Source organism: Onychomys torridus, chromosome 3, assembly GCF_903995425.1.
Source record: "Onychomys torridus chromosome 3, mOncTor1.1, whole genome shotgun sequence".
Taxonomy (NCBI): domain Eukaryota; kingdom Metazoa; phylum Chordata; class Mammalia; order Rodentia; family Cricetidae; genus Onychomys; species Onychomys torridus.
Genome location: NC_050445.1, coordinates 145881543 through 145905266, shown reverse-complemented (window position 1 = coordinate 145905266; position 23724 = coordinate 145881543). Strand labels below are relative to the sequence as shown.

The 23724-nt window shown below is 42.2% G+C and overlaps 2 protein-coding genes across 2 annotated transcripts in view; one reads left to right on the top strand and one right to left on the bottom strand.

The window, feature by feature from the left end:
• Window positions 1-7213, bottom strand: part of LOC118580328 (collagen alpha-1(I) chain-like) — a 32436-nt gene extending 25223 nt beyond the window's left edge. The window contains exons 1-2 of the mRNA XM_036181987.1: window positions 7194-7213; window positions 6563-7039 (exon numbers count right to left, since the gene is read on the bottom strand). Coding sequence (XP_036037880.1) covers window positions 6563-7039; window positions 7194-7213 — 497 coding nt within the window. The remainder of the gene's footprint in view (window positions 1-6562; window positions 7040-7193) is intronic.
• A 177-nt stretch (window positions 7214-7390) lies between these two features.
• The window catches only part of Dusp16 (dual specificity phosphatase 16), a 53366-nt gene continuing 37032 nt past the window's right edge, over window positions 7391-23724 (top strand). Inside the window, exon 1 of the mRNA XM_036181986.1 lies at window positions 7391-7493. Coding sequence (XP_036037879.1) covers window positions 7391-7493 — 103 coding nt within the window. The remainder of the gene's footprint in view (window positions 7494-23724) is intronic.

Below are 23724 nucleotides of genomic sequence, written 5' to 3'. Positions count from 1 at the left end.
TATTGTCCCCTAAAATTCTTTGGGAGCTGATGCTTCTCAGGTTTCTTGTCTGGGGATGCCAGCTGTCACTTCAGACCCGGGAGCTGTCCTGCTTCAGTGCTGACAGGACCAGAGGCAGATCACCCCTATTTCTGCAAATGTGTTTTGTTAAGTTTTGAATGATATTGCTGTTCTTGAAAATGTGTGCCTATGTCAATCACCTTTTAGTTTTGTAAAGACGGGATGTACCTGGCTTGATATTTGCCAACTTAACAAAATGATTAGTGTTTTTGGCTTAAGGATGTTTTGATATATAGGTAGGGAAAAACATACTTGACATATTTGCTTTTGCCAGAGGTTAATGTTGGAGGATGGGAAAAACTCGTTTGTTAGCATGGGAAGACATGCTTGTTTTTGATGTAGAAATAAAGACGGCTGGCGCTATTCTGGGCGGCCAGTTGTGTGAAACTTCTCTGGTGGGTGGGACACTTCATTTCTTCACGTTGACGCCCCTTACTCATCAGGATCTGAACCCAGGCTGCAGCTGGACTGTGGCAAAAAAGATTTCTATTTTTTATTATTTTATTTATTATTCTTTACACTGTGTGTAATTTGCTTTCTACAATGTATATGTATAGTTTTATAATGAAAAATATATATAGTTTTATGATAAAAAAAATTCCTATCTTTTTCACCTTCTTACAACATGTAAATTCTTTGGCTGGATCCTAACGTAATCTAGCTCCCAAATGTTTTTCCAGACTGTATACTATTGAAGTCAAATGTTCTGTTTCAACACACTTTCCCTCCATTTCTCCAACAGTACTTGTTTTCTCTTCCTGGAACGAGCTTCCTCCTTCTCTTTACCCCGTTCAGTGTGTGGGCCACCGTCTAGGTCGGGTCCAGAGGAGGCTTTCCTAAGGCCGAGGGAATCAGAATGTGGTGGTTACTATGCTGCCACACGTCACACTTGGCCCTGTACTTGAATTTAAACCCCACAGTCACTCAGAGAGCCTAGTGTTAACCACCTTCTCAGTTTCCCCCAGTCACCCTGGCATTTGCAGCTGGCTGGGTCCAGCTCCATCTCAGCAGGCTCCCCTGTCCCAGCCTCTGCAGCTTGTGGTTGAGGTACAAGCTTCATAGAAGTGTATTCTAAGAGAAGAAATACTGCTTCAGTGTTATTGGGAACTGACAGTCTGTATTTCATCTTCTCAGCAAAATGGTCTCCTGGGGAAACGAGTTTAAAGCTATCTTCTTCCTTACCGCTGTGTCCTTGTACAAGCACCCCAGTCTTTCCTTCTCTCGGTGTCTTTCACTGTAAAGTCATAAAGATAAGCAGTGTGTGGATTACACACGCCTGTGATCCAGCATTTGGGGAGGCTAAGCAAGATGACTACAAGTTTTGAGGCCAGCCTAAGTTACATGAGTCTGAGGCTAACCTGGGCTACAAAGCCAGAACTCTTCTCATAAATAAACAAAATAAAAATGCATAGGAAATAAAATAACACTTAAATCTTACGGCTGTTATAAGGGTTAAAAACCCAGTGTAAGCCACGTGTGGTGGTACACACCTGTAGTTCCAGTACTTGGGAAGTAAGATCATAAAAACTCAGGGAAAAAAGGATTTTTCAGCACTTATATAAATATATCTGATGTTAAAATTATTTGTTTTATTCCATTTGCCAGAAATGCTCTTGACAAGAACCCCCAATTTGGATTCTACCTAATATTGAAGATAAAGTTAGGGAGGCCAGTCATGGTGTCTCATGTCTGTCATCCTAGCACCCCACGACTGAGACAGCAGGATCAATGAAATCCCAGGCCAGTCTGGGCTATAGAGTGAGAGTCTGTCTCCAATACCAAACAACCCAAAACACCCCAAATGATGGCTGGTGAGGTGGCTCAGCAGGTAAAGTGTCTGTTACCAGGCTTGATGACCTGAGTTTGATCAATAGGCCCCACTTTGTGGACAGTAAGTGATTTTGGCAAGTTGTTCTCTGACCTTTACAAGTGTACCACGGCACACTCCTACTATATAAATACATGTAAAAGCAAACAAACACACAACAAAACCCACAGAAGCAAGAAGAAGGTTAGGTGGGCTGTCAGATCACTGTGACTCTAGAGTTTGAATGTTCCACCCCTGTATTTTAGTGGATATTATCCTGTTTTTCCTCAAGCTTTTTGAAAGAATGGTACCTTACTCTTTCCAGCTCTTCTATTTCTAACTCACTGGAATCTCAAGAGCGCAAGACTGCTTTCTGTGAAACCACCCTCTGCCAGTTCCATTAAACCAAAGACAGACTCAATAGTCTTTACAGAGGCCATCTTCATGAAGGGAACAGTTGCACTGGGTTCTGTTTGTTGCTTGAGACAGGGTCTCCCTGTGTAGCATAGGTTGGCTTCTAACTCTCAACCGTCTTGCCACGGTCTCTTTTAAAGCGTTTTATTGTGTATGTATGTGATGAGTGTGCACACACGTGCCACATGTCTGGTGTGGGGACCAGAAGACAAATGGAAATCAGAAGCCCACTCTCTCCTTGTGGATCCCAGATGGAACTCTGGTCAGCAGACTTTTTACCTGCTGAACCATCAGGCTGGCCCAGCCACAGCTTCCTGAGTGCCAGAATTACCTGTGTGCCATCACACCGGCCAGACCAGAACATCAAAGAAGGAACATTTCCCCTTCCTTCCTTCGTTTTCCTGAGATGGGGTCTCCTTACGATGCTCAAGCTGGTCTAAAACTCCCAAAATCCACCTGTCTTGACTGTTTTTTTTTTTTTTTTTTAAAACAAACAAAAAACAGGTATATGTCATAGCTTTCCATATTTTATTACAACTAAATATTTTGGTGCTCCTATTTTATGCTAAGAACAACACTAAATTGACATGTACTGAAGTGAAACAGTTTCTTTCTTGTCATCGAATTGTAAGATCTCAGAGCCTATTTTGCTGGTATCCTAAGAGTCTGAGTTCTTTGTTGGCCTTTTGGGAATCCAACACTGACTCAGTCCTCTATGTGTTGGGCACTGTTTTAGCTTAAGCTTGTTAACTCTTTCTGGGATTTTGTTGGGAACTGTTTTAATTTTGAAGGTCATTTTGGAGAAGAATTGATTCTTCACTATACTTTTTAAATACTACTATATTAGTTCTTCCAATCAAGTTAAATATTTTTCATGAAAACGTTATAATTCGAGCTTACATCTTACACATTTTTCATGTTTTATTAACTTTTGCTTTAAAAGTTTGTATTCTTTGCTGGACGTTGTGGCCCATGCCTACAGTTCTATTGATGTGGAGGCTCAGGTGTTCAAGGTTATCTTCAGTTTGAGGTTAGTCTCTGGTACCTGAGACTCTCATTTCAATACAGCAACAACCAAGAGGTAAATATTCTGATGATACTGTAGTGGAATTATAAAGTTTTCATGCTTGTTCTCTCTCTCTCTCTCTCTCTCTCTCTCTCTCTCTCTCTCTCTCTCTCTGTGTGTGTGTGTGTGTGTGTGTGTATGTGTGTGTCCAGTGAAGGAGGAGGAGTGGAGAAATGTACTCTTCAGTAAAGTAAATTTGTTCAATGGTTTTTCATTACCCTGCTGGTCTAGTGTTTATCCTAATATTCAAGTGCTTCTGTTATGCACCTCTGAATATCTTTAATTTGACCTCATATCCAATTGCCAAAACCCAAGTCTCTGAATATGGGGAGGGTCCACTCCTTGTCACCTTAACACACATTATTCATTTAACTTCCATGTCTTCATTTATTCCATTTTCCCTGTAAAATAATCCTTCATGGAAGGCATGGTGGCTCATACCTATAACCCAGTGCTCAGGCGGCTGAGGCAGGAGGATTGCTATGAGTTAGAGACCAAACTGGGTTATATAGTAAGTTCCAGACCATCTTGGGCCACAGAGGGAGAACCGATCTTAGAAAGCAAAAATAAAAAATAGTCTTTCCACTGAGTCTTTTATTACAAACTAAACCTTAATTATTCTCTAAGGAGGTCTGAACTGTTCCTGAGATGATTTCCCTTAAAAAAAAAATCACAGTTGGACATGGTGGTGCACCCCTTTAATACTAACACTCGGAAGGCAGAGGCAGGCAGATCTCTTGAGTTCAAGGCCAGCCTGGTGTACAGAGTGAATTCCAGGACATCCACAGCTACATATTGAGAACCTGTCTCAACACCCGCCCCTCGGCCCCCTCCCGAAAATCACTCTTATATCGTTCACCTCTTTTTTCTTCTCCATTTATTTGTTATTGTTATTTAAGGCTGGGTATTCAAATGTTGCTGTGTCTGGCCTGGAACTTCAAATGTAGACTAGGCTGGACTTGAACTCAGAGAGATCTGCTGGCTGAGATTAAAGGTTCGTACCACCATGCCAGGCTTTATTTTTATTTTTCAGAAATGATCTCATTCTGTAGTTGAGGCTGCCTCCACCTTTAATCCAAGTCTTGTCTCCTAGTTAGTTCCTGTCCAGAGAAGATGCCCCAGAATGGCTCTCACAGCACTCACCACACGCAGGGAAGACTCTACAATTTAATTGTATGAAGGAAGGAAGAGCCAGTAACTTTGGAGATGCGTCAGATACAGCAAAGCTACTGGCGCTTCGGCATGCACATCGAATTCTTGTGGGTCTTTCATCCAGGCAAGAGTCTTGCTCTGCACCTCTGTTCCTTCCTTCCGATAAACCGATAAACCGAAACACCTCTCACTACAAACTTCCCAAAACTGGCTCCGTGAAGCTGCAGTACCACGTCCTGCCACGAGAGGACGGAGCCGCCGGACACTCCCCCTCCACTCAAATCTGCCAGAGGTCAAAGGCACCCCCTCCTACAGCTTGAAGTCTTCGGCTGTCCTCGCCTCCAAACCGGTTTCTTCAAACTCTGGAAGATGAACTGGAAGTACCTGGAGGCACACTCCATAATGGTTACCTCAGATGATTAATGATTACCAGCCATAACGGATGCACCTTTGTTGCAGGGTTAAAAAGGCAGAAAAGGACTATCTGAACTGTATAATCTTTCTAATCCACTCCAAACTTGCTCCTTAGTTCTTTTGCCAATTAAAAAGGTCCCCTAGGCAATGTCCACATCGGTGTACCTCAACATACTGGCTTGAAGGGCCAGCGTCCCCACTTCAGCACACTGCGAATGGCATGTTTTGAGGGGTAAATTCTTCCTCCACATAATCTGGCTCATGGGACAGTCCACTCCAAGTGTGCTTTTCCATCATTAATCTCATCTTTGTTATACGATATCCACGTGAGGCTTTCTTAGAAAAAGCAGCTTCATGCGCAAATGCTCAAAGAACACCGGAATAAAGCTTCGATTGTTTTATTCAGTGACTGAGAGTCCTGGGTTGTCGCCACCTCAGATCTCTAGTTTTCCAAAGTATGTCGAGTCTCAAAACAAAGCTACTTTGAAGAGGTGGGGAAAAGCGCGAGAGACTTGGATGTTCAATCAGCTAGGTCTTGCATCTCTGAGAGAAAGCGAACTCTGCTGTGATTTAGAGATGATGCTGTACTACCTACCGATGTAGGAAATATTTTGTGTGTGGGTGTTTGCCTGCACGTGTCTGTGCACCATGTGCATGTTCGGTGTCCACGGAGGTCAGTCGAGGGCACGGGATCCCCTGGAACTGGAGTTACAGATGGTTGTGAGCTGCCACGTGGGTGCTGGGAATCGAGCAGTCTTAGCCGCCCCCAAACACCTTTAAAAAAAAAAAATTACATTTGATTTATTCGTGGATGGGGTGGGCCCCGCAGAAAAGATTTTAAATAATCCTTGGCCGCATTTACGGTAAAAAGAGGCATTCGTGTAGGGTCATTCCTTTCAAGGACGAAGACATAGGTGAATGTCTGACAACACGTGTGCAACTTCCCTTAAAGTACCTGTACCTCCCCTCTCCACGAGCAGAGCCCTGGACTGCGGATTCCAGAACCTTCTTCCAAGGCGCTTGCCCCAGTCTCAGATCACCGTGTTCCCGTTTCACGAGCGTGGGGGTTTAGGGGAGCCCGCTCCGCCGGGGGAGAGATGCCCCCGCGCGCGGGCGGACTACGGAGCCGCGCTCCAGGGCCGCGAACCCGGAGCGCCGAGGCGCGCGGGCGGGCGCAGCAAGCGGCGGAGACGGGCGGGCGGCCTGCGCGCGACGCCGGGCCGAGGACCCCGGCGGCGAGCCGCCCGGTCGGCCGGGAACGTGACCCGCGCCCTCCTCCCGCAGCTTCCCGAGCGGCCGGCTCGCGGGGACGAGCGCCGAGGGGCGGGCGAGGCGCGGCCCCGCCCGGCGCCCCCCCCCCCGCCCGCCCTGGCCTGTCTCCTCCTCTCCCCCCCCCCCCCCCGGCTCCGCTGAGTTCATTCACTGGGATTGGTTTCAAGTGACGCCATCTCTTTATTTTTAAACCAATGACCTCATCCGCGCTTGAAGTTTCCTGACCAGCGACTCTTTCTCTCTCCCCAGCCCCCACCCTGCCCCCCGGCCCCCTCCTGCGGGTGTCACCGGTTTTTTTTTGGGGGGGGGCTCTCATGCCATTTTCCACCATTTACTCTCCCCCTGTCCACTTTTCCCGCGCGGACCCCCAACGTTACCTCCTCCACTCCTTCATCTTTGCTCTTTCCTTTCCTCTCCTCCTCGGGGGCCGGTGGAAGAGAAAGTGAAGAGAAGTTGCGGACGCCGGGGCTCCCGCTGAAGCTCCCCGCCCACCCCTCGGAGGAGAAGCCGCGGCGGCGAGGAGGACGCGCGAGCGGCGACGGCCGGGCGACGCCGTGACAACGCTCGCTCCCCTCCGAGCCAGCCTGGAGCCCCGCGGCCCCTCAAGTAAGTGTGCGCGGCGGGCCGCGGGCCGGCGCGTCCGCACCTCGTGCCTGCCGGCCGCCGCGCGCTCTCCCCGGGGGCCGGCCGGCCACGGCGGCCCGGAGCCCGGAGCGGCGGCGGCGGCGGGGGCGGGGGCGCGTAGGCCGCGCTGGGGGTCGGCCCGAGCCGCGGAGGGCGCACGGCCGCTCCGGGCTCCCCGCGTCCCGGCCTCGCCGGGCTGAGCGAGCTCCCCCGGCGCGGGGCGCGGGCACCTGGGCGGGCGAAGCGGCAGCCGCCTTCCACGCTGTTACACAACACGCCTGCCAAGTGGGGCCCCGGCCTGACTGTTTCCATTAGCCCAGATTCACCTTGGGGGAAGGCAGCGAGGCCACCTGGGGAGTGACGGTGTCGCTTCCTCAAACTCACCCCCAAACCTCCAGTTTCATTCTGGGACTCCCGTCGTCGTGTTGGGGGAAAACGGTGCCTCGGTGACTTCTTTGCTTACAGTCGCTGTAAAAGCGTGAGAAATAAAAAGCAAACAAAACCGGGGAGACAACCGACGGTCTGTGTATCGTGTAGTTTCACGTAAGGAATAAAAACACAGAACACTGAGGGGGACCTGTATGCAAACTCCTGTAGAGCGGAAAGCTGATGATAAACTTGGGAAAGTACAAGCAGATCTTGAAATGACTGGCGACTGCAGGATTCGGAAGAACTTCCTTAAACGTCTGTTGCAAAGGTCCTTGGTGTTTTTGAAGTCCTGGGTGTCTCAGATTGTTTGGAGAACGCACACCTCTAATCAGCCCGTGATTAGAGAGGAAAAACCTGTTGCATAATCTCATTTGCTGTAGGGTTGGCTGTGCCGTCCCCTTGAACCAAGGGGAAGTGAGTTAAGATGAGGGTTTTAAAACCTCTGAAGTTTTTATTTACCCAGTGCTCCGGCTGCCACTTTGCTTTGAAAGATTGTAAGTAAATACTCTGCTCTTACAAGTGAATCAAACCTATCCAACCTGTTTCAAAAATGACCAGGTATGTTTCTTGTGTGTGTGTGTGTGTGTGTGTGTGTGTGTGTGTGTGTGTGTGTGATTTGCCATCCATAAAAGACTTTCTAACCATTTGGGAAATAGACTGTCAGGGGAAAAAGCCTCCTTAGCCACTCTGTGGTACGTACAGTTTGACAACTGCTTCCGCAAAAGACCTGCACCTTTTCATCTCCTTAAGAAGAGGCTTTTAAAGGTAAACTCTCAAGAGAAGGATAAAAAAGCCTAACAGTTAATTACATTTTAATTACTTGACAATCACATATATTAGTGAGCACAGTTTGGGAGGCTGTAATTAAGATTTGTAGAATTCTGTATTTGGTGAAGACCAGCAGCTTGGAGAAATAAATTGAAAACTGAAGTATTTGTGGCTGTGTGTTTTAGTCAAACTGACTAGGCACTGCAAAAGGGTTTTGTCTTTGTTTTAAAAATAAAGCTGTGGAATTTACTGTGTTTGAAGACAATGTGGGAAGTTTTTTTTTTGTTTTTTGTTTTTGTTTTTTGTTATCATTTACCGTCTTATGTACAAATTCAGGCTAATTAACTGCAGCTTGAATTAGTTTTTAGGTAAGTAATTTGTGTTTATCAGAGTCCCACATGGAGAGGAAACTAGAAATAAGCTTAGAGTTTTAGTAATTAGTGAATAAGTTGATATTTAAAAAGTACAAACTGTTGGTAATGATATTTACAGTTTTTTGTTTTGTCTTGTTTTAATCTCTGGTATGTCAGCAACTTAAGTGAAATAGGTGTCTTAAAATTGTGTTGATTTTACTTCAGTGTTTCAGATGGTAAATTATAACGGACAGGGCCAGGAACAGAGGTTCACAATCGCCCCCTCCCCTACTCTGTTCAGTCTGGAAGTTCCTGCCCTTCAGGTCAGCTTGGTGAATGTAATTGAGTACCTACAAAATTTAAATGTTAATATGAAATTAACCAGTGAATCCCCTGGTCTGTTTGGTCAAAGGCTTAGTTATAGTAATTGAGAAGGGGGCAAAAAGGAAGATTTGGTAGCCTAGTCCCCCTACCCATTCTTACACTTTATTTGTGAGGTGGAAAAGAGGAGGCTGAGGTCAGCTAGTTTAAGGGTAGGTCTGGGCTGGAGTTAGGTGAAGCCCTAGATGTAAACCTATGCTCCCCCCCCCCTTAAAAAAAAGTAAGTCTCAGAAGCTTGGAGAGCTTTGGCTAGAGGTAAGAGAAGGGCAGGAATGATGTTGAGATTTTAATATGTGCTTTTTTTCTATAACTGCCTGAATTAGGAAATTGAATTTTATAGAATTTTCATTATATGGGTTTAACATATTGAGGAAGCAAGTTTATATAAGTGTCTATTATTAAGCCTTTTCTATTTTCAACCAATCATAAAGTCCTGCCAAACAAAATGTGTTGTAATTTACCAGTGTAATTTATCCTGGAGTCTCCTCAGAGTTCTTGGAATTTCCAGCAGATGTCTTCTGTTGTGTCTTACCTGGACTAATACTTTTATTGATCACTTCAGTGCTTTTTAAGTGCGTTGAGTTCTCCAACAGAAGGCAGCATAACCTGAAGTAGATTAGTATAGGGAACTCTCACTTGGATTAAAATTGCCCTAAAAGATAACCAAGAGTAATAGAAAACAAGTTTTATGACATATTTCAACAGATTGAATGTGTTAAGAAGGCCTCATAGGAAACAAACACACGTGATGGTTGGTTGTCTTTGAAGGGATAACTGCATCAGGTTTTAGAAGTGAGACTGATGCTCACCATCATAGAAGAAAACTCTTACTAATGTTGGCTTAAGCAAAATCATAAAACTTTCCCAGAGCTAATGTCATGTCTCCCCGATTATTGTGTAATCTGTTATGATTTGTGTATTTCTTTCATTCAGAGATAAAGGATTGGCTTTGTGAAGGAAGGGTCATGAAGATCGGCTGAAGGTAAAGAGGCTTCTACTTTAAGAAGAGGTCGTTCTTACACAGACTGACTGAGAGGAGAGATCAGATATTTAATCAAATGATGGGACACACAGACTGACTGAGAGGAGAGGTTAGATATTTAATCAAGTGATGGGAAAACAAGAGTGATTCAAAAGAAGGATCTAAGGCAGATCGATCACTGAGGACAGGCACACGACCAAAAACTTGCCAGGGTATGACCAATATAGGAGGAAATGGGATACATCTTGGCATGAAAGGAAAGAGGCATAAGTGGAAAAATACCCACTGGTACTTCAACAACAAGAAGAAAATAATAAAACGTCACCTCCTTCCTGATTGGTATTAGTTAATTACATAGGTCTGTTGTCACCAAAATGTCAGTTTTTTTTTATTGTTGTTGTTGTTACATTAAAAAAATACAATTTAGGGTTGAGGGAATGGATTATCATGAGTATAAAACTATATGAAAGCATAAAAACTTAATTCCCAGAGATAAGTTTAAAGTAGAAGGACCCAGTACAGTTTTGTGGCCCGCTTTGAGTTGGGAGAGATAAATGATAAAATGTTGACGTTATTAGGTAAATTTCCAAATTAACTTACATGCAAATCAAAAATATTTGTTAAAGGCATGCTATTTATTTTATTTGTTTATTCATTTAATTTTGAAGCAGGGTCTTACTTTGTAGCTCTGGCTGGCCTGGAATTCACTGTTTAGATTTGGCTGACCTCAAAGTCACAGAGATCTGTATGCCTCTGGCTTCAGAGTGCTAGACTTAAAGGTGTGCACCACCATGCCCCTGGATAAAGTACCCTGTTTACATGGATGGCCAGGTCCAGGCCCTTAAGGAGTGAAAAGTGAAGAGTGTGTGTGTGTATAAACAGTTCTCAGACAGTTGGTAAGGACCAGATTCTCCGTGTAAGAAGAAAAGAGATTGGAAGGTTCAAGGATGTAGTTCAGAGATAATAAAATTTGACCCTGTGTATACTGTGTGTTGAGACAGGGAAACTAGGGGGATTGAAGAGTAACTGGTCCTCCGTCTGCTTAGTCGGCAAATTGATGATTGAAAGCTTTTAACTGGAAAGTCTTTGCTCTTGTGAACTTGCAGTCTGATAGGAGAAGATAGTAGGGCAGCATAATAAGGACAATAAACAAGTAAACAGGACTTGCAAAGTCCTGTCAGGTGACTGGTAATAAAACAAAGATTAAGGAAGTTCCCAGGTATTCTTCTGTCATTATTTTAACCAACTTCTTTATTCAGATAGGATTCCATGTGTCCCAGGTTACTGATGACCTTGAACCTCTGATCCTTCTGCCCCCACTTCTCAAGAGCTGGCATTACAGGCCTTTACCATCACTCCCTGGGTGGTGCTAGAGACTGAACACAGTGCTAGGCAAGCACTTCACCAAGTGAGGTATATGTTTATCTCATTCCCAGTTATTCTGAATAATTTATTTTGATTATGATATTATAATGATTTTTTTTGAGAGAGAGGTTCTCATATTGCTTAGGGTGGTCTAAAACTCAGTATGTAGCTGAGGCTGCACTTGAAGCTGTGATCCTGCTGCATGTACCTTTGAAGTACTGGGATTACAGGTGTTGCTCCCATGGATTTTTCTCCCTTCTTTTTAAAAAGGTAATGTCAAAATACTGTAGCCCAGACTAGCTTAAAACTCAATATGTAGCCCAGGGTGGTCTTGAACTCACAGCAATTCTCCCTCAGCCTCTGGAATGCTGGGGATTATAGGCACAAGCCACCACATCACTGTATTTTGCTTAAGCATTCTGTAAGAAACGTATTGCATCCCCTTTCCCATTTTTTATTTTACACCTTTAAAATTTGGGTAAAGAATTGAAATTGAGATAAAGAAATTTATAAAATGTCCCTCTCTTTTGTAAAGAAAGATTTATTTTTACATGTTTATGTATGTGTGTGTATTTGTGAATGGATGCTGTGTGTACAGGTGACTGAAGAGGCCAGAAGAAGGCATTAGATTCTCAGGAGCTGGGTGGAGTTAGGAGTTGGAGTTACAGATGGTTGTGAGCCATCAGACATGCGTGCTGGGAACTGATCTCCAGTCCCCTTCCAGAGCAGGAAGTACCCTTAACTGCTGAGCCAGGTCTCTAGCTCTCCATAAAGTGTTTCTACTGTGTATCTCTCTATGAAAGAAAAATGTCTCAAAAATTATTCTGTGTGTACTTAACCAATTTTTCTCAAGGTCATATTCTGACACATTGTAGATAAATATATGAAAGAAACTTTTATGGCAAGAAAAGAAAAATTTTAATTTTAGATAGGGTCTCATTGTGTAACTATGGCTGGTCTGGCCTGGAACTTGCTGTTCGCAGACTAATAGCAATCCTCTGGCCCCTGCCTCTCTATTGCTGGGCTTGTAGGTATAAGCCATCACACCAAGAGTTTCTTTGATTTTTCTCTTGAACTACTTCATTTAGAAAAGCTTTGTGGATATAAATGCTGAGGATCTGTAGTTTATGTAAGTAAAAACCTGAGATAGCCTACTGGATAAGGGCATAGTCGTCCCAAATACATGCAAACCTGGCAACCTGAGTTAGGTAGATCCCCAGAACCCACTCCATAAAGTTGTCCTCTTGTCTCCATGGACACCATGACATGCAAGCCTGAACACTGTATGTTTGTTTGTGCACATAAACACAATAATAATAGTTAAAACCAAAAAACTAACCCGACTTGTGTGCCTTGAAAATATTTCCCTAGTATCTCTGTATGATAGTGGTAGTTGATTGGTACAGTTTATAGGAAAAAGGTTCACCATATATGTCTTAATATAGCAAGGTAATTAATTTTAATATGTCCATTCCTCCCTCTTAACATTTATGAGGATATATGTAGAGAGATACATGCTACTTGTTTGTATTATATATCTATTTTTGTAACAAGCTTTCTTTTGGGTCACCAACCAGCTCCCAAATCATGACACGGAGACTTAATATTAGTTATGAATGCTCAGCCTTAGCGTAGGCTTGTCCCACTAGCTCTTATAACTTATATTAACCTGTTTCTCTTCATCTATGTTTTGCCTCAGGGCTTTTTGCCTTTCTTTCATTCTGTATGTCCCACTTTTCCTGTTTCTTCTGTGTCTGTCTGTCTGTCTGGCGGCTGCTTGGCTGGCTAGCAGCTACCTGGCTGGCCAGCCCCTGGTGTTTCTCTCTCTTCTCCCTCGTTCTTGCTTTCTCTCAAGTATAGATTCCTCTTATTTGTTCTCTTTGTTCACCAGCCCTCCTATCCCTCTGCTGCCTAGCTATTGGCTATTGAGCTTTCTATTAGACCAATCAAGTGCCTTAGGCAGGCAATGTAAAACATCTTTACGTTGTTGAACAAATGCAGCATAAACAAATGCAACATAACTTTTACATAGTTTAAGTAATATTCTACAACATTTTGGTGTATATTTTCAGCCCTATGCATTGATCCTCAGTCCTCTTGCATACTAGTCAAGCACTCTACCAACTGAGCAACATTCCAGGCCTTGTGTGTATTAGTTTTGTTTAATACATAACTCACATTCTAGGATAGTGCCTATCACTGTAATTTTTTGATAAACATTTGCTGACTCATTGAATTTTTGTCTTGTTGCTGACCTGACCTCATCCGTTTTGAAATGGCAGGTGGTTGATTCTTATCACCTCTTTCTTCTCACAATTTCTTTCCCTCACTGAGCAGCTGAGCTATGTCTTCTTGTAGTCATTTCTAAGAATATTCAAGTGTATGTATCACGTGATGACATATAGTGTATTTTGATTTTTGTTGCTTGTTTTTGTGACTTGGTGGAGGATCATACTCAGGAGGATGGTTCTTAACGTTGCTTTGTGAACTGTATATGACATATGAAACATGGACATGGTATTGTTTCCTTTTCCTTCATAGCTCTAGTTAAAAATGTTGATTCATTTGAAAGACAGCTAGTAAGAATGATACACTGATATACAAACTAACCAAAATCCAAGATTTTCTGAGACATTTAGGAAACTCGACCATGGAATTCTATATGGTATCATTATATTAAACTCTGGCCTGTTCAATCTAGGAATATATGTATGATACTTGTTTTGAAAACTTCAGCATAGATGCAAGTACAAGCAGGGCTAGAAAACAATGTAATATTTTTGAAGCTTGGTAATGGATACTTTGGAGTTTATTCGTTTCTGTACATTTGCATGTATTTGGAAATACACAATAATGTGTTGAAGTATATATTACCAAGTATCAGTGTGGAGAAAGAAACACAATAAAATTAGATGTTTTGAGCCATACTCTGGTATGGAGTTCATCATTGTCCATCATCCTGGCCAATATTTAATAAAGCTTGCTTCAGATTGGCTCAAAACAAAACAACAACAAAAATAGATGCAACAAGGATGAATACTCCAGGACTCGAGGCAGGGTTTGTTCATTCACAAAAATACCCCACTTTTGCTTGCCCAAAAAGAACCAATGGGGTCACACGTTAGTCTCCTAACTGTAAACTCAAACACGAAGTCTACAAATGAACATAGTACCTCACATTTGCAGATGTCCGGACCACCCATATGGCTACATACACTAACTCAGCCTCGACTGTCTACAGACGCTGGCCTGGAGAACAGGAGTCCGTGCAGACTGGCCCCATACTGGCACTTAGGAAACATGTTTTAATTCTTGAGGGAAACATGGGTGGGGGAAGTAGCACTGGCTTGGGCACTAGGGATACGTGTAGCCCTGCTAGAGCAAAGCCTGCCTTCCTTCACATCTGGAAGATGCCAGCATGAAAACACTAAAACTTGGTTTAGGAAGAAAAAAAAAAGATGTAGGTGTTCCTGATCTCAATTCAAATTGTCAGCCCAACAGTGATTTATAGTAATCACAAATAAGTCCAAATAGCAGTACCTCAATAGCCCACCAAAGAACTTGGGCTGATTTATTGGTAGTTTATGGACCTTTTGAACTCATTTTTAAAATGTGGTTGAATCAACTAATTGATTCTCAAGGCCTCGGCTGCTGACAGTATGCAAGCTGTCCTTTCCAGATGAGCAGGACACAAGGAAAAGCGACTTCTGAACCTTGCCAAGACAGGGTGAGATGGTCTTTGAAAATTCCTGCTTTTGATAATGGTTTGTCAGGTATTCTAGGCCTGTAGCCAAAAGTGGATGCTTCAACGGTGCTGAGAAACATTAGGTGACTGTCCAGGTTGCCTGCTGCCTCTGTCAATTCTTGTAATTTTTTTTCTGCAAGTTGCTTGCTTGTAATTCCTGTTTATTCAGGTAAATATTATTTTCCTTTTCATGTCTTTGGTGGAGTTGAAGACTGGATAGTTACAGTAACAGTCCTCTCTTATCTTAGCTAAGAACATATTAGATACTAGACTTAGATTCTTCAGGATAGGACAGCTATTGGAGTAATCTCTGTAATTTGCCATCCATCTACTTATGGTCTGGACATTTCTGGACATTTCGTATGTGTTTCTTGTTGGTTGTATTTTCACTTTTGTTTATGTTACTACCCTTTATTTTTCCTGGACAATACTTGATAATTGTTCTCATTGTATATAGTTTATATTAGGTTTAGAACTTTCTTATTTAGTCAGAAAGGGGAAGTGTAGTGGTAGTTGTGCTGCCCATGACCTTGGGCTATATGCCTGAAAGAGGCAGTGCTTCTTGCTTTCGTACATGACCTCTTAAAAGGAAAGGGAGAAGGGTCATGTTGTTCTTCTCAGTGTGATAGGACACCGGAAGGCCATGTGCATTCACTCCTGGACAGAACAGAGCATGACTTCAGCTGTTTACTCAGTTCTCTACTCGTGAGTGTATTTCCCCAGTTTATGTTTTAATAAATACCAATTACCCATTAAATAGACTCATGTGGCTTGATCCTAACAAATAGATGTTTTGGCATTTGAACTAATTGGTTACTTAGAGATTTCTAGTTTACATTTTCTGTAAAAATTTTTTAGTAACAAAATTGTAAGATGGGGAAAGTTTTATAGAAAGGTAAGAAGTGCTTAAAATTCACTTTTGACACCTTACAGTAATATCTTATAGTTTATAGTATACTCTTTGACATATTTTGTGACTTTTATTCAGAATTTTCTATTTTGTAGATGAGGAACTATGGCCTTGGAGATAGACACTGAGTAATTTAGTTGAATCACAAAATAAGAAGTGTTGCAAGAATTGGGGTCAAAATATTCTGATTTATACTTTGTATGTTTGTATAAATACAAAGACTATTTTTTTTCCTGGAGTATTACTATTTTTATTTATTTTACATCTCAACCTCATAACCTCATCCTCTCCTCCCTCTTTTTCCTACCCCTCCCCATCCTCTCCTCTGCCGTCCCACCCCACCCCCAATCTACTCCTCTTCTATATTTACTTAGAAAGGAGCAGGCATCCCATGGCTTCAGCAAGGCATGACATATCAAGCTGCCATAAGACCAAGCACTTCCCCCTGTATTCGGGCTGGGCAAGGCAATCCAGCATGAGGAATAGGATCCTGAGCCTTCAAAGCACTGGGGACAGCCCCTGCTCCCATTGCTGGGATTCCCACATGCAGACTAAGCAACACAACTGTTGCAAACATGCAGAGGGCCTAGGTTGGTCCCATGCAGGCTTCCTGGTGGTTGGTTCAGACTCAGTGAGTTCCCATGAGCTACGCTAGTGGTTTCTGTGGGTTTTCCTATGATGTTCCTGACCCCCCCTCTTTTCTGTAATCCCTCTTCCCACTCAGCAAGATTCCCCAAGCAGGGCCCAGTTTTTGTCCATGGGTCTCTGAGTCTGCCTCCATCAGTTACTGGATGAAGGCTCTCTAATGACAACTGGGGTAGTCACCAATCCAATCACAGGGTTGGCCAGTTCAGGCTATGCTTCCACCACTGCCAGAAGTCTTAGCTGGGGCCATCCTTGCAGATGCGTGGAAGCTTCTCTTGCATCTGGCTTCTACCCAATTCTGTAAGGCCCCCTTTCCAGTCATCTCTTTTAGCACTGTCCCCCTCTACCCTCCCCAACACAGTCCCTCAAGTTCCCATGCCCACTTGCCCTCAGTCCAACCAGGGGATCTCTATTTGGCCTTCCCAGGGAGGTCTGTGTGTCGCCCCCCCCCCCCTTGGTGTTGCCTAGCCTCTCTGGGTCTGTAGATTGTAGCATGGTTATCCTTTACTTTATAGTTAATATCACCTTATGAAGGAGTCATACCCTGTTGTTAAAAATCTGATCTTTGTTATGGAATATTACTTTAACTATGTAAAGATGTGTTACACTTGTTTATGCTGCATTTGTTTAATTATGTAAAGATGTGTTGCTTTTGTTTATGCTGCATTTGTTTAATTATGTAAAGATGTGTTGCAGTTTCACCTTGCCTGCCTAAGGAACCTGATTGGTCTACCAAAAAGCTGAATGGCCAATAGATAGGTAGTAGAGGAATAGGCAGGGCTGGCAGGTAGAGACAATAAATAGAAGAAATCTAGGTTTGAGAGGAGAACAAGGGAGAAAGAGAGGGAGATGCCTGGGACCAGCCAACCAGGCAGCCACCAGCCAGCTAGACACAGAGTAGGCCTTGCAGAATGAAATAGAAAAAGCTCTGAGACAAAATGTAGAGGAGGAGAAACAGGTTAAATTAAGTTATAAGAGCGAGTGGGACAAGCATAAGATAAGACCAAGCATTTATAAGTAATATTAAGTCTCTGTGTCATGATTTGGGAGGTGGTTGGTGGCCCAGAAGAAAGCCTGTTACAGATCTTTTTTTTTTTTCTTCCTGTATAGCCTTGGTTGTCCTTGCTTTATAGACAAGGGTAGCCTCAAACTCACAGAGATCTGCCTGCCCCTGCCTCCTGAGTGCTGGGGTTAGAGTGTGCCACACCACCCGGCATTAAGACTGTTTTTTAAAGACAGAGTTTCTGCTTTGTAGCTCGGCTGGCTTTGAGTCTGTGATCCCCTCTTCTGTGTCCCTATGTGCTGAGATTATAGGGACATGTGTCACCATGCCCAACTCAGTTCTCTGTTGTTTGCTTTTTTGGGAGGGGGGAGTATGGTGCTATAAACCAGTGGTTTTCAGGCATATTAGTCTCGAAACATCTTTATCTCTTAAAATTGAGTACTCAAAGTATCTTTGTGTGAACTGTGTCATTATGTAACACATCAGAAATTAAAATGTTTAAAATATTTTTTTAATTAATACTAACAGTTAACATTAATGATGTAAAAAACTAAAATTTGGGGGCTGGAGAGATGGCTCAGAAGTTAAGAGCACTGACTGCTCTTCCAGAGGTCATGAGTTCAATTCCTAGCAACCACATGGTAGTTCACAACCATCTGTAATGAGATCTGGTGCCCTCTTCTGGCCTGCAGTCATACATGCTGTATATATAATAAATAAACAAAACAAAACAAACAAAACCCTAAAATTTGTTTCCAAATCTAATGAAAAATGTAGTCTTATTTTGCATTTTGCTCTCCTTTTTAGTGTATTGGCTAACAGAACAGACTAGAATATAGACTGGCTTGGTTTGCATAGCTGTAACTTCTAAATTGAGTACCAACCTGCTGTTTAGTTAAAGTGTGTAAAGACTGAAATCAGACTATACTCAAATACATAGTTGAAAAAGATGGACTGTTTAGTGGTCTTTTAATAAATATGGATATTAAAGATTAGTTGTAGTGTTGAATCCGAGACTACATGGATTTTTGGTATTCTCTAATATTAAATATCTTTTGGTCCATCTTGTGATTCTTAGGAATCCTTGACCCCTGTCTCATTTTGTAATATGCATGGTCATTTGGAAAATAATGATTTACTGAATTTTACTGAACTTTCACTCAAAATTCACATTTGATTATATAGTATTAAGCAAGCACTACTCCTTAATATGAGATTGGAAGGAGTCAAGATCTTGGTAGTGAATTTATTTTCCAGAATTCTGAAGGTTATTATTGGCTATCAGTTTGGAAGAGAGAGGCTTCACTTCATTTATTGCAGAGAGAATGAATTACTCCAGTTGTCTGCAAGTTATCCTTTAAAATAAGAATGGAGTACTTTGAGAAACACTCATAACTCCAGCAGCTGCTTAAGTGTTTTTCCTGAAGACAGGCATTGATTGTGTTTAGGTGTGCTGTGGAAGTGCACTGTGTTCTTCTCACTTCACTGCCAAAACATTAAGGTGCACTGTGCCCATTTGTGCACTTACGCACGTTAATATTAAAACATTTTTTATTTTATGTGCATTGTTGTTTTTGCCTGTATGTATGTCTGTATGTATGTCTGTGGGTCCTCCGGAAGAGCAGTCAGTGCTCTTAACCACAGAGCCATCTCTCCAGCCCCATATTATTTTTTAATCTATATTTAAAATCAGTGATCTCTTTTTCTTTTGAGTGACAAGAGGGTAGAGAGGATCATGTCCTTTAGTGTTACTTGTTCTGTTCAGCTGAGAGAGAGGCTGTTAATTTTAATTTCCCCCGAGAACCCCGAGGGATAACTGAAAACAGACATTCAAAAGGAGAAATTATGAGTGAAGAATGGATATTCGTATCTTCATATTCTGCTATACTCCTGGGTCGCGGTCAGAGAATGGAACTAAGTATTGAAGAAGAGGGGCTAGTGGAAGACTGAAGGGAGTGCTTGGATACTGGATTGGGGCACAGCAGTGCAGGAATGCATGTATCAAGAGTCAGAGATAAACACCAAAATAGATTAAAAATTAAAACGACTGACTAATCTTTTAATTTCTTACCAGTACTTAAATTCTGTTATGTCCCATGTATTCAGCACTGGGATTAAAGGCGTGTGCCACCGCTGCCCTGCCAATTAGGCAATTCTTTTTTTTTTTTTGGTTTTTCAAGACAGGGTTTCTCTGTGTGGCTTTGTGCCTTTCCTGGAACTCGCTTTGGAGACCAGGCTGGCCTTGAACTCACAGAGATCCGCCTGCCTCTGCCTCCCGAGTGCTGGGATTAAAGGCATGCACCACCACCACTGCCCGGCAAGGCAATTCTTTTATACTACCATGTACCATTGAATGAATCCCATGGCACTCCAATAAAACTGATTTTGGATAATGATTGATGAAAAATAACGTTACTTAGTTTATTGAGAAAATAGAGCACAGTACTTTAGTTTCTGTATCTTTCTTCCTTTGAACATTCTTAGCATGACATGAATTAAGAGTAAACAAAAGAATTCAGGGCCTGAAGATGAATCATTCTCTTTCTCTTTCTCTCTCTTTCTCTCTCTCTCTCTGTGTGTGTGTGTGTACCTTACAGAAGAGAATCATGATACCAGCATTTAGTTTCATCTTTTTTTTTTTTTTTTTAACAGTGTCTTTCATATAGCTCAGGTTAGCTTTGAACTCAAGATCCTACTTCCTAAATCTTCTGAATGCTGGGATTTACAACACCACCATGCTTGGCTTATTTTAACCTTTTTAAAAATGCCCAGTTCATTTTATTTGTAAATAGAAATTTGAACCTGGACATAATGCTCATTTAGTTTTAGCTCACCTGAAGCAGGGACAGATTAGGGTCTTGAACTCTTTCAGATGTTATCACAGAATAATTTAATGATGTAGTATAGATGGTCATTTTCATTGGCACTGTCAGTCAGAAAGTCTGTAACTTAATAAAGGTAGGCTTTAGTACCAGGCACACTGCCTTAGATTTAGACGATCAGCAGTCTCTCAATGCTTTCTTTTCATATCAGACTCTACAGTAACTGTTGTAGACCAAGCCCCTCCTTACACATCTAAAGCCATGAGGGCTATATCTAAGACTCCTTGCTTCAGTTTTCTGTTCTGTCAATTGTACATAGTTACCAAGTGAAATTCTTCCAGGAATGTTTTCATATTATTTTCATACAGTTTATAGTGGCTTTGAATGGCATATGCCTTCCATATGCTTAACCAGGTAGCCCCTTCTGGCCTTAACTTATTTTGTTATACACTGATACACTGTGCTCCAACCAGGAAAATCTGCTTATGTCTGTCTTTGAGTTCATACATTTATCTCATTTGGAACTTTCTTCCTCATTTCTCTCTGGGAGTTAGTTCATGTCCTATTTTCCCATCAAAAGTCATCTTGAAATTAAAATTTTTCTAGGAAGGCTTAGTTTTTCATATTCGTTCAAAATATCATTTCGCTACACTTAATTATTTTATACTTATGAGATTAGCTATCTCTTCTGCTTTTCCCACAATACCTGTTACTTCTTTAGGATAAGCCAGTGCTGACACTGATATTTTTCAGCTAGAAATTGAAACTTGGACAGTATTTGCTGTATATGGCATGTCTGAACCTAATGTCACCTCAGGGTTATAGGGGGCAGGGCCATCTTGTGTGTGAAGATGGCCAATGACCTCTTAGAAAGACAATAACCTGAAGAATAGAAGGCAGGAATGATATCCTCTCAGACTTGCATTGTAGAATAGGTGTTTTCTGGACAACCTTTTTTTTTTTTTTGGACTCTGCAGTTATTTTCTGTGGTTTATAATCCATTTTTTTTAAATTGTGTTGCTAGGATTGTATGGGAGTTGAGATATAAGACTTGTAATGAACACCTTGTGCTCTGGCCTTCTTACTCTTCTTTGATGTTCCTTCTAGGTCAGGTTGTGCTCAGTTGAAACTAGTGGTTTACAAGAGGCTGGAGGGTCAGGTGACCGGCAGGGCCCCAGGTGCCATCACACCCTTGATGAAGCTTGTCTTGTCCACGCACGCTGAGGATACTTTTTATTTTACAAATATGAATACTGGATTGTATAATAATCTATATATTGTTGTTTTCTACATATCCAACTGTGGAAGCCTCAAGAATCTGTTTCTTCCTCTGAGGTTTAGGTCAAGGCCTGGTCTTTGTATCTCAATTGTCACAGTATTTAAGGGCTGATAAAAGCATAAGAAAGAGATTTAATAATCTTTACTTTGTGGAGCCAGCTATGTATGAAACAACATGCTGTAATTTTTTTTAACCCTCCTTTAAAATAAAACTTTATTTTAAAAAATGTTTTACAGTAGTAAAGATTTTAAATGTTGATAGACCACCAGACCCATTGGTGACTGTCAAAATAGTCTAGTCTGAACAGTTGTGCTTACTTGATATAATAGCAGCAGATCAAAGGCCTTGGCAGTACCCCTCCCCCTGTGCCAAAAAACCCCACAAAAAAACCAACCAAACAAAAAACAAAAACACACACCACAGAAAATGAGTTAATGGTAAGAGCTTAACCTTAGAATGCTAGAGGCCTAGTTTTAATTGTGAAGAGAGAACTATGCAGAGGAGCACGGGAGAGAAGAGGAGACAACGGCTTGTAGCTTTCCCATTGAAAAGCTGGGAAACGAGTTAGATGAGAGAACGAGAAACATTACAGGAGAAAGATGGGCAGTGAAAAGGACGGTCTGGAGAAAGAAACCAAGAGGTCAGGCCACATCCCTGCTTTGCAAGTGTTTGGTCCTTCTTCTCCTGCTGTCCTGCCCTTCCTCCGCCCAGGCCCTGGTCCTGTCACTCTATGGTTCTCTCCCCGGTGGTACAGCTTCATTATGCCATTGAATTCTCAGTACCTACTGTGTGTGTGTGTAGACAGATGCAGTAATGTTAGAATTAGTATAGCCTAGGCTCCTGGAGTGGGTGAACAATGATGTTAGCCGTCTTTCTCTGCTACATGACTTCCTCTTATCCTGGGGATGGCAGAGAAGTGGAAATAGTTATTTCAGATCAAGCCTTGGGAATCCCCAGCCACAAAAGGGATGATTTGGAACAGTTGCTATGTTGGTTGTAGACCCATTGCCCCAGAGTTATCCTTTTAACGTGAGGATATAAATTGTGACATTTTTACATAACTTGGGCGATCAGAACATCTCTGGCACCTTCTTGTATCCTTGTTAGTGATCACTCAGTTCTTCACTTTACAAGGGCTGAGGAGTAGTCAGTGACATGTTCTGTAGGGCCTCTGAGCATTTTGGTAAGGTTGAAATTAGGAACAACGTCTCCTGAGTCCTGTCCAGTTTTTTTTTTTTTCCTTTAAAAAACAATACATCATGAAATCTCATTTTTATTTATTTTTTCTAAACTCCTAGGATTAGTTTTGGTTGGAGGCTGCAAAGAAACTGAACTGGCTTGAGTTGTGGATGCTTGGCACAGAAACTTAGAGAAGGAAGTGTGTGTGTGTGTGTGTGTGTGTGTGTGTGTGTGTGTGTGTGTGTGTGTGTACAGTTTTATAGCTCCTGCTTTCACTGAGTGGAGCTGAGCAAGGGGCCAGCAGTTACCCCTGGGCCTGGCTGGCATCCCATTTTTGAGGCCCCAGAATTATTTTTAGCCCCAGGGCCTTGGAAGCAGGTGTGGTCTGCGCTTGAAGGCCATTCCTGGAATGTGTTCAGCCTTGTGCTTGTCTACTTAGGAGCTGACAGTGGTGACCTAACCCTGCTGCTTTACTTTGCCAGAAGACTTTGCACCTTTTTGGTGAGGAATGAAAAGTCATACTCTTTTACATTTGTGATTTGTTTAAGCAGCTTTGCTTTGGAAACTTTTTTTTTTTTTTTTGAGCTGAGGATCGAACCCAGGGCCTTGTGCTTGCTAGGCAAGTGCTCTACCACTGAGCTAAATCCCCAACCCTGCTTTGGAAACTTTTAACACACAAAATATATTTTAAGAGTATTAGAGTTGGGGATTTAGCTCAGTGGTAGAGCGCTTGCCTAGCAAGCACAAGGCCCTGGGTTCAATCCTCAGCTCAAAAAAAAAAAAAAGAGTATTAGTACTTTATTAACTAACAAGAGTATCAGTGTAAGTCCCTTGGATATTTGTATTAAAAAGTATACCTCAACTGATGTGTTCTATAATTCAGGTTTCTAGTCACAAGTATATGATTTAACCTTTAAAATTTGGGACAACTGAGCTATAACTCCGTGCTGTAGACAGTGTGTTTATATTCATAAAATTCAGTCACCAGTAAACACACACACATACACACAAAAAAATAGTTTTCACATTTTCTTAAACATTATTATTTAAGAGT